Below are 13,831 nucleotides of genomic sequence, written 5' to 3' on the forward strand. Positions count from 1 at the left end.
GACATTGTTTAAGTGTTTGGAAATCAAAGGCAGTGATGCCTGAGAAAGGAGAGGGAAATCTCTCTGTGGTAGAAGTGCTTGCAGAGAGTATCTGAAGTGTAGGGCTGGGTTCAGACGGATGCCTCACTTCTAACCAGGTAGTAGAAGCAATCCCCTTCACTGTCTGCTCTGAAAGATGTTCTCAATTATTTGTGTATACCTTTGGCAAAATTCTTTCCATATACAGGAGCTGTTGTACTCAGGGTTTTGGGAGCCAAAACCAAGCTCTTTATTCGTGGTGAGGTCAGGATGCTTCTGGGGATGGTGGCTTGTTGGTTACCAACTGCTCCTCAGCCAGGAGGTCGTCTCTGTTCTAATGAGATGTGCTTTGTTTCTTTTTCTTACAGTAGAATAAAAGGAAAAGGCAAAAAGACTGTTACACTATTTGCTGTGACGCTTCTTTGTGATAGGATCAGTGGACTTGAGGGAAATGTTGACTAGTATCAGAATTACTGGCAGAAATGTTTCAAGGTAAAGTGTGTACATGCTGGGTGCCTTTTAAATGGCATCCTCACACTGCTGCTTGAAAAGTTGCTAACCCTGTAAGCATCCAAGTGAGATAAGAGGTTGGCTCGTGCGGTATTTTGGGCCTTACAATAGTTTCTGTTAGTTTTAATTTTTTGTTTGATAGATTTTAGTTTTAGATCAGGGAGCCTAAGTGGAAGTTGGGAATAAAAACCTCACATATAAATAGCAGTGAAACAAGCAACTACACTAACCTCTGCTTTCAGTTACAGGAACTTACACTTGAGGAAGCTTAGCTGATATCTTCTGTGTACAAGCAAAGGTAGAATTTGGGTCAGCACTCAACTCCTTAATCATTGGATTTTCTAGAGTCTGTAGCTAATTCTGCTCAGCATATGCTATTGCTTTTTTAATGCTGTATATTGGTTATGGAATAGTAGTGAGATATCAGTGTTCCTGGTCTGAAATTTGAAGCCAGTGTTGGACAGATTGGGTTTTGTTCAGTTTGTGTTTGTCACTAAATAAATACCCAAATACTGGTAATGATCTCAAAAACTCAAATGAGCTTGTTGAATAGTAGTTGTGAATGTTTGAAGTCAGTTTGTAATACGACATGAAAGAATACTGAAGCTGTAGAGTAGGTGTCTTGTCATTGTAAATAAACATCAAAAGCAGAGTCCACTGATTTGGGGATGGGGTTGTTAAGAGTTTCAGATCAACAAAGTCTTCCTTCAGAAAATGTTGTTTGTGCTCTGTGGTGTGCCTGGAGCTACTGATAGGAATTGTAATATCAAATAAATTTTCATATTAATTACCTAATCTACAGGAGTCACGGTTGTTTCAGGCAGCACTAGAAGTTCATGGAAGACAACATGGAAAGAGATGTGTATACATATGTATTATACATGCTTATTTTTAAAACACCCCATGTAAAGGTCAGTAATTTCTTCTGTTGACGCACACTGATGTGCCTGTGGGTGAGTTAAAATGCATCTTCAAATAATACCAAGCGAATACAGGTTATGTGCTTATGTATATAGAAAATATGTATTATTTTACTTAAAAGGAGATGAAAGATGAAATGTTAACTTCTGCAGATGCCTTGAGAGCTCTGTCTAGTTTTGGCTTTGCTAGCATTTCTCATCTAGGAATTTAAAGGCAAGTTAGCAGCTGATGTAAAAGGCTAAAGATTAAATGTATCCAAAGAAAGAGATGGTTTGGAAAGATTAATAATTAAGAGTCTTGCTCACCTTTGGAAGTTTTTATAACTGGGTCTTTAAGTGTCATGTCCTTTTTGTTCTATTTAAGAAAGATTGACAACATCAAAAGTTGTCAATTATACAAAGCATAAAGGACATACAGAAATAATACTTTTTGTGGGGTTTGGGGGGCCATCTGGGCTTTTTGTCATTGTGTTTGTTTCATGCATTTCTTTTTATGCAAATTTTTAAGTAGAAGATACAGGAAATGAGTAGCCATCATATGCAGCATTTTAGCCACTCGTTGTTCTGAGCTGCACGTTACCACTCCATAGAGGTATTCAGTTACCCTTATTAAGAAATCTGTCTTTATTCTTACATTTCTAAGTGCTGTTCAACAATCTGACAATAGTAACTCACACTGTATGACTGATCTGGCTGTTGGAACATTGACATTAATGTCAAATGTTCATAAGAATTTGGAATTTGCTCAAGAAAAGCCAATGTAAGATTTGTTAAGAAACAACTTTGCTTAAAAAAACAAAAACAGTCCTTCCTGTGGAAGGCCAGGGATGTTGTTTGAGGTTACCTGGTGGCTGCACAGCTCCCACTTAAAGGGAAAAAGCCTCCTGAGGGATTGATCCATCAAGGAACAAGAAGGCAACTGTGCTGTTTCTCTGCATGTTTTTCTTCTGCTGATCAACACAAAAAGTTGTTATTTGGAGATTTTCTAGTAGCTCTCCAGCCTGCATAATGCCACCATTCATGAGCTTCTAACAGGAGAAAGAGCAAATGTGCCAATGCAGCCAGAGCTGCTAAAATAGTCCCTTGCTCAAGATGGCCATGATAGGAGTGGAGGAACAGCAGAATCCTGTTCCAGGGTAGAGGAGCATCCTCATGATGGAAGCATGTTATTAACCTTTTAATTGTGAGAAGAATGAAGTAGAGCAGTCAAACATAGGCATTAGATAGCATTTGGCAAACAGTGGTGGAAATGGTTACTGTATAATTAGCAGCGGGAAGGCTGTAAGTGGCTGCACCCTAGTTGCGTGGTCAAATTAAATACAGCTGAGGTTACAGCAAAAAGCTCAGCCCCTCAAAACCTGCATTTTCTTCATACGTGCCACTATCTTGAACTGATGAAAGACCCACCACGTGTAATGTGTTTTAGAAGATAAGCCAATAAAATGTAAATTCCATTGATAAAAGCATTAAAGTAAAAATTGGGATTTCTCTGTCAGCAGTTGTTCAGCTTCTTACACTTGTGCAGTATTTCATATAGCTTTGTATGACATAAGTTTCCTTTGTGATATTGTGAGTTTTAATATATATGTGTGTATGTTTTGAATTCATAATTTAGGTGAGAACCGTAACGTGTGTTTTTTAATCGCCTTGCGGTAGGAGTCGCAACGCTTACTCCCCAGTACAGCGCTCTATGACAACAGCTTATTTTCTCAGTGAAACTTAATTTACCAGACCCAGTAGTGATGGTATTTCTTTTGATGGAACAAATTTAAATGTGATGGTGCCATGATTATCACAAGCTCCCTCTTATTTAAATCAATTTATCAAAAATGAGCTGCATGTTATTTTTGCTGGGTGATTTTTCAGATACCTTTATCACTGAAACTCCCTCTGGTATTTGTTTTACCAGCTTTTTCTTATTTCTTCTTACCATTATGGTTATGTAAAAATGGATGTTGTTTTCTTTTAAATTTGCTTTCTCTTCTTGCCTGGTTCTCTTGTGTCTGTCCACACTGGGAATTGGAATAAATGAATCATGTTTAATTCCTTCTAAATGCAGTTCTAGCAGAGCAAATTTGTCAGTTTATTCAGGTAGCGTAGACTGGGAAAAATGGTGTTGCAGTCTCACCTAAAAATTTGCCTGATGTTTAAGCCTTGTGTGCATTTTTTGTTTTGTGGTTTTAGCATAGTTAGGTCTTATTAAAGTCTTTTAAGAAGTACTTTCAGCAACATATAAGACAAGTTTAAACGCAGATCCCAAACTTGGTTCTGAAGCCAAAGTAAATGAGTCTTGTAGTGCCACATTCCAGTGATTCTGACATCAGAGGAATATCTGCGGTAATCCATTTTTATATTAAAGTGGCTGGATTTTTATATGCCTACACAAAGCAAGGCTGGGGTCTGACATAGAATCATAGAGTGGTTTGAGTTGGAAGGGACCTTAAAGATCATCTAGTTCTGGAGAAGCATGGAGATAAGCATTCAAGACACTAACAAGTTTTTTCATGAAAACTTTCCCCCCCCTATGGAGAATAAAAAAGGTAACTCAAGATATTTACATTTTGACAAAAATTGAATGTTATTTTGAAAAAGGCTCGATAAAACTAGTTATTTTGTTTAGTGTTTTATTGTTGTTTCAGGTTTCCTGACACTCTGCTGCAGTGGAGATACCTCTGCATTTTTGTGAATTAAGGAGTGAGAATTATGCTAAAATTGAGCACTGACCCAAAACAAAACCCCAGAGTATTTTGAAATATTTATACAAATGGATTATTTGCCTAATAAATGTTGTAGGTATTTGAATACAAAATGTTCAGTTTTCATCACATTTGCAGCATTAGCCGCAAACTTTCTTGAGATTTTTCATTCTGGTAAAAACAATCATAAAAATCTCCTTGTAAAGGCTACAAACCTGGTTCATACCAGGAAAACTGGGTTCAGGCACTGATTGCAGAGCCAGGACTGCATCAACTTGGCCTTGTATGGCTGGGCTGAACTTAGCCAGCTAGAAAGAAGATTCACATTCTGCTGTTGGTGCCTCTCTCTATGGTGGCAAGGGAAGACTGGGAAAAGCTGCCAATGTATGTGTGCTCAGCTGCGTTTGAGCTGATAGCTCTTTTGCCATCCTTAGATTTTAAGAGAAAATAGAGTTTAGCGCAGTCTCTTACAATCCAGAGTACAATTCCCCCCTCCCCATTGCTGTAATAACAGTGACATGTTTTGTAGTGCTGATTCTTTCAAACTTACAATTAAAGAGTATTTATCTTGTTTTCTTTCAGATTCTTCTCATTCTTTTCATCGAGATGAGACTATAGTTATTGCCCTTGCATCTGTGTCTGTACTGGCTGTTTTGATTGCTGCTCTGTTCTTTGGATACAGGATGCTTGCAGGTTGGGTTTGACTTTTCTTTGATTATTCCTTTTTTTAATTGTTCTTTTGACTATTTCTCAAAGCTATGCTTACATCTTCTGCTCTCCCCAGACCCTATGATATGCTTGTACATAATGCTTCCCTTTCTCCTCTCTCACACTTTATGGTGATATCCCATTCATATGGTGATACCCCATTCATATGGTGATATGGAGAGATTTATCATTTCTCCACTGGCATTTTGGGAGCCATTTTTCTTCAGAAAGACCTCTGCTCCACACAGCTTAAGTAAGGTTGTAAACATGCTTTAGAGTTAATTTCCAGTGACATTCAATTATCAAAATAGTTGCATAGCAGATAGCCTTAAGTTTGTAGCTTTCGGCACCTTCACTGCTGCTTTTACTGACTCTGAGACAATTTTACAGGATTCCCTTTTACATATTATGTCCTTGCCTAAAATGTGTATGTCTTCCAAGTCCCAGGTAAGTTGTATTGTTTTCACTTGTAGCATGGCAAAGAAAGGAAACTGTCTGATTCTCTCCCCATGCCCTTCCATAGGAGACCGTAAACAAGGTTTGCACAGTATGAATATGATGGAGGCAGCAGCATCAGAGCCCTCATTGGATCTGGATAATCTAAAGTTGTTGGAGGTAAATGTTCAATTCTGTTACTTAATCTTCATTTTTATTCAGTGTAACACTATTGGTCATACCACTTCCCAGATACAGTTATGGAAATAAATGCATCAGTGCTCTTGTAATGTTTTCTTCTAACTCACATTTGGAAGAAGAAATTAGAAGACAAAAGAAAAGGAAAGGTTACCACAGTTACATTTTGCCTGCTTTTGCTGGTAATTTTGTTGGTATTGGCTAGAACATGTTCTACCTTGAGAAGACAATACTGAACACTGGGAGGTAATGGAGGAAATTGGAACGTGCTGTATTTCAGCATTGCGTCAAAAGATCAATCTTTTTGTTTGACACAGATGGCTTTAAGTACAGTATCCTACCACAGTCATTTGAAATGCTTTAGTAACACTACTGGAATATAGAATTTACTGCAGGTAGGCAGTATATTGCAGTAGTGGTGTGTTTATGTATAGTCATTCTTCACAGTAGGGTACTCTCTATCTCCATGGCAACTAGAGGCCAACTAGAACTTTCTACTCAGCTTGGGATGAGACGTATCATTGTACAACAGCAAAATGTTATGCTCTCAATTGGTATGCTTGATAGAACTTACAGAATGTTTAAAAGCTTTTAGCCAGAAAATTAATTGGTAACATGACTGAGAGAGATTCAGAGTATGGTGCTTTCCTTTGCCCACTAGAAATCACACCTGGAGATGCAGACTGCAAGCATTCAGTATGGTCTGGGCTAATGGTGACGGCAGACTAATCAGGAAAGAAGCTTGGGTGCCTTGGGCCATCAAAGAAGTACTTGAGGCAGAGTTCACAAGAGTATAACAATGCCTGTTGTAAATGTGTGCAAAGCCCCAGGTGAAATCACTCATGCTGGTATGCAGTCTTGGAAAAAGCAGCTACTTTGTTGGTGGAAAGATCTGCTATGAGATCTCCTGTCCTTTTAAATCCAAAGGAGCTGGCTGATTCCTCACCCCCAGTCATAGGGTGTTGCAGAACAAATTGTCTTAACCTGTGCTTGCCTTTTCACATCTCTGTGGGTAGAATACATTCTGGGTTTGTACCTTGAAGTGATTTGCTGCTGCTTTGCAATCCACTGACATGGAAGGATTGAGAAATGGAAAGTCTGTCTGGTAAAGGATGCTTTCCTGTTGAAAACTTTCCCATTGGACAATTCTATCATCCTTAGAAACATTACTTCCGTAATCCCTTCTGATTTCCATTTGTTCTCCATTTGTAAGTATTTAAGATAGTAAAAAGATACTGGTCTGTGAAATCCTTACAGTTTCATGTCTAGGTCTTCCTGAACTGAATATTATTTGAATCAAATAAGTGTTTAAATTCTTATGTAGTTAGAATTTGTTGAGTATTAGAAACCAGGATTCTTCTGAAGGTGGTCCTACGTTTTGGTTTAGAGAAGAGATTGAATCTTTCTTCAGTTGCTATGGAGACAGGAAAGGCCATTCTCTGAAGACTGTCTAACATAGTGGGGGCTAGAATAAGAATTCACAGGTAGTAAAAAACTAATTATTCCTTTCTTTTAAAAACTCTCTACCTCTTTTTGTATCTGTTTTCACTACAAATGCATACGCTTTTATTACTGACCTAAAAGGTACACCTTATAAAGCTATCCTAAACATAAAATATTCATCTTAATGTCTGTGATCTCTGCAGTTAATTAAAATTGATCATGTAAAAACTATAAATGTAAGCAAAGTTTAAGAAGAGAATTAGCAGCACAAAACACATGGATTTTATTGATTCTGTATATAAAACTGTTGAATAGCTTATGTATGATTTATTCACTGGGTATTCAGACTATAGATCAATTTAGTAAGATCTAAGTTGACCTGTGCTGATGTTTCCAATTCCAAAATAGCTTTTATGACAGTAATTCCAGTCTAGTTTTCAATGCAAAACATTCACTATACTCACTGTTGTTTCTAGTGTCTGTCGGTATAAAAGTTGGTGTACAGTCTTTTTAGAGTGAAAACTTGGGGTTTGTCTTCATCTGTTGTTTAGTGAACTACTTATTTACATCTGTTTGCAGCTGATTGGCCGGGGGCGGTATGGAGCGGTGTACAAAGGTTCCCTAGATGAACGTCCAGTTGCTGTCAAAGTCTTTTCTTTTGCCAATCGTCAGAACTTTGTCAATGAGAGAAACATTTACAGGATTCCACTGATGGAACATGACAACATTGCCCGCTTCATTGTGGGGGATGAGAGATTCACTGCAGATGGCCGCATGGAGTATTTATTGGTGATGGAATATTACCCCAATGTAAGTGCTTCAAAGAAATCGATTGGATTGGTTTAGATTCCTAAGAATAGCCATATATAAATACTGATATACTTCAGTATTTGCCAGTGCTTTTCATTGCTGCTTCTTGCACAGTAATGTAAAAATAATCCATACAAATTACAATTTTAATGAACCTTAGGGTGGTTTATTGTAATACCCTTTAAGATTTCCCAGTCAGTTCAACCAAATGTAGTCTGACAAAATCTTAGATTTAGTATTTGCTCTTGGTTATGGTGCAGGTTTCTTCAGTCAACTGCAATATTCAGGTATAGAATCTGAAGAGTTATTTTTACTTAAACATTATTTAATTTAAAACTTTGTCTTAATATTAAGACATTATATCTGTTATGGTAGTTACAGTCTCAGTAGCTACTGAGTAAATGGTGGGTTGTTTGTTTTTTTTACAAAGAAACACAATAGGTTGTTAAACTAGCTTGTGGCACTGTAAATCATGTTGTCTTTTTAGCCTGTTATCTTCCTTAAAGCTTTCTGTGGCATACCATATTTATTTAGCTGTACCGTATATTGATGATGTAGGACACGTCTTGAGAAGGCAGCCTTACTTTCCAGAACCGTATCTTCATGAACCATATGTTCAGATCTCCTTAGCTACCTGATGAATGCTTACATGCCGCAAATTCATGGATTTGAGTTCTTAACACTGTGTGTGTGTGTGTGTGTGCACAAATAGAAACAAAATGCTTTAAAAAAATCTAGCATAAATGTGAATCGCTTTCATGAAAAATCATAAAAGTAATGTATATGGGTGCTATGTGTATGAAAAAGCAAATAATTTGTCTTGTATATGGGAAGAACTTTAACTGTTCAGTTAAAGAATGTTGTTCTCAAGTAAAGGAACTCATATTCCTCCAGTGTGTAAAGGTGATGGCTGAAGCCTGATTTGTTATGAGGACAGTAGGACAAAAACTACTTATTCAAGTAGCAAAAAGAAGCAGAACAGTAATAAATAGCAGTAATACCAGCCAGTCTTAGGCTCTAAGTATGTGCTTGTGTTGAAAGTTAAATGCATAAGTGTACTTAAATATCTAAATATGTATGCAAATTTAAGGCAACAGCGCTTCACAAATATATGAAGGGTACCTTAACTGAAACTTCTAAGTGAGAACACACTTGGATCATGACAGCCTGTAAGAGATGGGCATCTACAGAAAGATTTCAGAAACTGGAAATGACCATAGAAGCAGCTCAGTTTTGCAAAAGCACACCAATATTGGCCTGCTCTGGCAGAATAAGCTTATTGTCAACTAATATTCCGCTCCTGGAGGGGCATGGCATGACTGTCTTAACAGGTGATCTGGTTTTGCTGTTTTCTTGAATGAAAGGGGTTTCAGCTGAAATGTAATTTGATCGCAAATTGTGTCTTGTTGCTAATATAAACAGGAAACGTTAATGATCTGATTACATGCACAGATGACTCTTCTAACATCATATTATCAGGTTCTTTCTCAATATGGTATTAAGAACAGCAAGATTAGTCTAAAATCAATCCACTAGTGGCTTGGAAGTCATTGGAAAAAGTTCACAGCAGGTGTAATTAATGCACAGTGTGATCCTTAATTCAGGGAGCAGATGTTCTGCTGTGTGTGGCACTAACAGCAGAGAAGGAAGCCTGCTGTGGCAGCACTACTAAAAAGAAATTGCACTGTTCAAACTGAAGCCATAAATCTTGTTTCAAGAAAGAGTAACCCATACAAGACGTGCAGGTGAAATACTCCCCATCCAAACCATCATTCTCCCTTGAAATACTTTCCTTCTTAGAAATAGGAACACACAAGCCTGAACATTTTCACACAGAAAATTGCTTGTGGTGTTGCCTTGGTGAAAGCAAAACAGATAGGTTTGACCCAAATTGTGTTATTATCCAAACATATCTTGAGACAAAAAAAAAGTTAGTGAGCAAGTAATAAAAGGAAAGATACATGTATTTGTCAGCCAACGTGCTGTTCTGATAGTACTCTGAGGTGTGGCAGGTGAATAAGCAGAGAGTAAGTTGCAAGGGATGACCTGGTAGGAAATATGGAATGGTCACAGAATTGTCCCCCCAGTAGTCAGACATTCATGTCTTTTTAGAACAACAGAAAAACTGTTGGAAAAGACATAGAATCTTATGACTGTTAAAACCATCAAAAGTTTGTTTGTATCAAAAGTTATAATCAGAACACATGTCCACCATTTAACATGTAACTCATGACTCTGACAAGAATAATCTTAACTGCAGATATGTATCTCTCTAAATCTTGAATACAGCTTTTCCTGATTGTCATATTGAACTTCACCAAAAGCATAAAATCACAGCCCTCAGCTAGTTTAAAAATACCTGGTGGCTAGCGTGCTCTGCAGCGGAAAGATCTTGAAGTTGGTTTGACATCATCATGCAGTGATTGATTTCCAGTCACACCATGACAACAGTTCTGTAGCCTCTCAGAATGGGCTAGAATCTCAGCCCACTAAGCCAAGAAAATCTCTTACTGCACCCAAGTTGCTGGCAGTGAGAGGCTAATAAAAGTTTTTATATTTGTTAAAAAGCTTTAAACAATAAGGATAAAAAAAGTAAAATTCCTTATTTCTAGGTGGATCCTCAGGGTTTTTTTTAATTACCAAAACCTCTTTGAGATTCATGTAACAGAATTTTAAACAATGATAAAAATGCTTGTGTAAAGCTGTATGAGTGACATTTGTTCTGTGTTTTCACCAAGGAGGTTACCTGTTGGTGGGTTCCTTCTTCTGCACAGGCTAAGCCTGCAAAGCTGTAACTCTGGTAATTTCATTAAGGAGTGTTATGAACTTGGTTTTAGTTTTAGCATTGGATTAAAATGTCTAATGCCTTGATCACTTTAAATTGTGGTGTTGGTGTGCCTCTATCTGAACTGTGCATGTGTTACACACCTGAATGTCAGCTCCAAGTGGCACACACCAGACTTTACATTTGTAAACCAAATGTTACATAGCTAATTTTTTAATAAAGTGGTTTTAGTTGTAGCTATGGTAATGTTACACATTGGTGCATTTTTAAACTTACAGATTTAAACAGGCAAAACCAGGGTAGTTTGTAGTTATAAATATATTGTACTATGTATGCAGAGTCAACTGGATGGCTTGTTCTTCATGCATGGGGATTTAGTTTGTTTAAACCGAGTATATTGTCATTGGGGACTATGTGCATAAAAACTGCTCAAAGGTATTATAGATGGACAGGATCTGGCTCTTGTTTCAGATAGCAGTCTCTGCTTCTAGAAGACCATCATTGACACCCATCCTTCTGGTTTTCTTGGAGATTCCACCACAAATTACTAAAAAATCTCCCATTTTCCACATTTAACTTCTTCAGTGTCTCCTATTCTGAAATGCCTGTGAGTTGTTAGGGTTTTTTGATACAAAAATAGTTTATAGCAGGGAAGATACCAGTGAGAGATGTTGAATATTCTATAAGTGCTATTGGCTTAAAGGCCACTATGTAGTAATTCAGGCTGTTACGTCTGCAGTTAACTAGTTCTCTTGTTCAGTAGAAGTTTTTCAGAACAACAGATCCAAATGCATGCTTTGCTTTGGGTTTATAATTAATATTGCTGTTCCTAAAGGCAATCCCTGTTATTTGTGGTAAATTTTCTGTTCCACTTTAGATAAACCAAATGGTAGTACTAGCAATTAATGAAACGTTGGTCCTGTCTTGTGATTTAGAACATCCGGTTAAATACAGGAGCAGCTGCAGGATTACACCTTACAGGAGCAATGGATGAAACTGATTCTCATAAAGACTCTGAGTTATTCAACTGGACAATGTTTTTAATCCTTTGTTTTGTTCTGGGTATTTTTAGGGTTCTTTGTGCAAATATTTGAGTCTCCACACAAGTGACTGGGTGAGCTCTTGTCGTCTGGCACACTCTATAACTAGAGGCTTGGCGTATCTGCACACGGAGCTACCTCGAGGAGGTAAGGCCAGGAAGGGTGCCAAGATGTTCAAGATACTCTTTTTCTTTCTGTCAGGTAATAGATGCCTGCATTTCTTTTTTCTCTGTTACAGTGTGGTGAGTAGGGGATGGTGAATGCAAATAGAGATTACTCAGAACTTCTGATATGTTCTTTCCTTCTGAACAATCCCATGCTGTGGGCTCTGTCTGTGATGCTTGTATGAAAACATGGAGTAAGAGCTAGCAGAGCCCTAGAGAAAGGCAAGAGGAGGAGGCAGAGTTGTGCAGTGCTGCTGTATCATGGCAACAGATTACTGAAGACCTGAAGCGCTGGATGTCTGTCTAGCAGAGAGCAAACAGATGGGGTGTTCTGTTTGTGTTTGCAGTTCAGACGCATATCACCAAAGCAATTTTTAGTTTGTGTATGAACTATATATATACACAAAGAGAAATAATTAAATCTTCTAACTCCACTGTAGTTTATCACGTCTTGATTTTTGTCTAAGGGTGTGGGCCTAGTCTTTGCTGTGTGCAAACAATACTGCTGGACTTTCAGTGTTTTATTAGAGCACTGGATGTGACAGCATATTGATTTATACATTGATTTCTCTGCTTGCATGCTTCAGCCAGCATTTCAGCAGCTGAAGTATCATGATTATAAAGCAGATATACTGAGATCTGTGATTTATCAGGCTGTGGAATATGGCCTGGCACTGAAGCATTAGCTTCTTGGCAGTAAATAAAAAGATGATGTCGTTAATTCTACATGAAGGTGCTAATGTTTGGATTAAAACCCCAAACTATGTATCTCAAATGTTAAGCATCAACTCTAGCAAAGAATGACAACTGAAGAGGCTGTTAAATGTGCGACGCTGAGAACATCTAAATCAGTATTCCCAGGAGCCACTGAAACTGGAGCTATCATCTTCATCATTTAAAAATGAGCAGACAGGTGTGTCCATTAGTAGCCAGAAAATGTGTAAATCTTCCGTCTTAAAGAAGAGACAGCCATAGGCTGGTCTGTCAATGCTAGGAGGGAACTCATGGAGTAGAATAAATTCCACAGTAAAACTGGTTCTATACTGCTGGCTGCTTTACCAACAAAATAAATTGCATATAAACTAGGAACAATTGAGATTATTCTTTGGAAAAGATCAAATGCCTTGCAAGATGGATGTGTTCAGCCTCTCTGGAATAATATTCACAGAATCACAGAATCCTAGGGGTTGGAAGGGACCTCAAAAGATCATCTAGTCCAACCCTCCTGCAAGAGCAGGGTAACCTAGAGTACATCACACAGGAACTTGTCCAGGCGGGCCTTGAATATCTCCAACGTAGGAGACTCCACAACCCCCCTGGGCAACCTGTTCCAGTGCTCTGTCACTCTCACAGTAAAGAAATTTTTCCTGATGTTCACATGGAACCTCCTATGCTCCACTTTACACCCATTGCCCCTTGTCCTATCACTGGACATCACTGAAAAAAACCTAGCTGCATCATCCTGGCACTCACCCTTTACGTATTTGTAAACATTGATGAGGTCACCCCTCAGTCTCCTCTTCTCCAAGCTAAAGAGTCCCAGCTCCCTCAGCCTCTCCTCATACGGGAGATGTTCCACTCCCTTAATCATCTTCGTTGCCCTGCGCTGGACTCTCTCCAGCAGCTCCCTGTCCTTCTTGAACTGAGGGGCCCAGAACTGGACACAATACTCCAGATGCGTCCTCACCAAGGCAGAGTAGAGGGGGAGGAGAACCTCTCTTGACCTACTAACCACACCTTTCTAATGCACCCTAGGATGCCATTGGCCTTCTTGGCCACAAGGGCACATTGCTGGCTCATGGTCATCCTCCTATCCACCAGGACCCCCAGGTCCCTTTCCCCTTCACTACTGTCCAGCAGGTCAGGCCCCAACCTGTACTGGTACATGTGGTTGTTCTTCCCCGGATGCAGGACTCTACACTTGCCCTTGTTGAATTTCATCAAGTTCCTCTCCGCCCAACTCTCCAGCCTGTCCAGGTCTCGCTGAATGGCAACACAGCCTTCTGGTGTGTCAGCCACTCCTCCCAGCTTAGTGTCATCAGCAAACTTGCTGAGGGTACACTCAGTTCCCTCATCCAGGTCGTTGATGAAAATACTAAACAGC

The 13,831-nt window shown here is 38.7% G+C and overlaps 1 protein-coding gene across 3 annotated transcripts in view; it reads left to right on the plus strand.

Moving 5' to 3' along the window:
* Positions 1-13,831, plus strand: part of BMPR2 (bone morphogenetic protein receptor type 2) — a 104,299-nt gene that overhangs the window by 78,154 nt on the left and 12,314 nt on the right. For all 3 annotated transcript variants that reach the window (XM_057419873.1, XM_057419874.1, XM_057419872.1), the window contains exons 4-7: positions 4,727-4,837; positions 5,376-5,467; positions 7,508-7,738; positions 11,596-11,710. In XM_057419873.1, coding sequence (XP_057275856.1) covers positions 4,727-4,837; positions 5,376-5,467; positions 7,508-7,738; positions 11,596-11,710 — 549 coding nt within the window. The remainder of the gene's footprint in view (positions 1-4,726; positions 4,838-5,375; positions 5,468-7,507; positions 7,739-11,595; positions 11,711-13,831) is intronic.

This window comes from Pezoporus wallicus, unplaced genomic scaffold (assembly GCF_028554395.1).
Source record: "Pezoporus wallicus isolate ANWC-B61680 ecotype Strahan unplaced genomic scaffold, APGP_CSIRO_Pwel_v1 contig_4710, whole genome shotgun sequence".
In the NCBI taxonomy this organism is placed as follows: Eukaryota; Metazoa; Chordata; class Aves; order Psittaciformes; family Psittacidae; genus Pezoporus; species Pezoporus wallicus.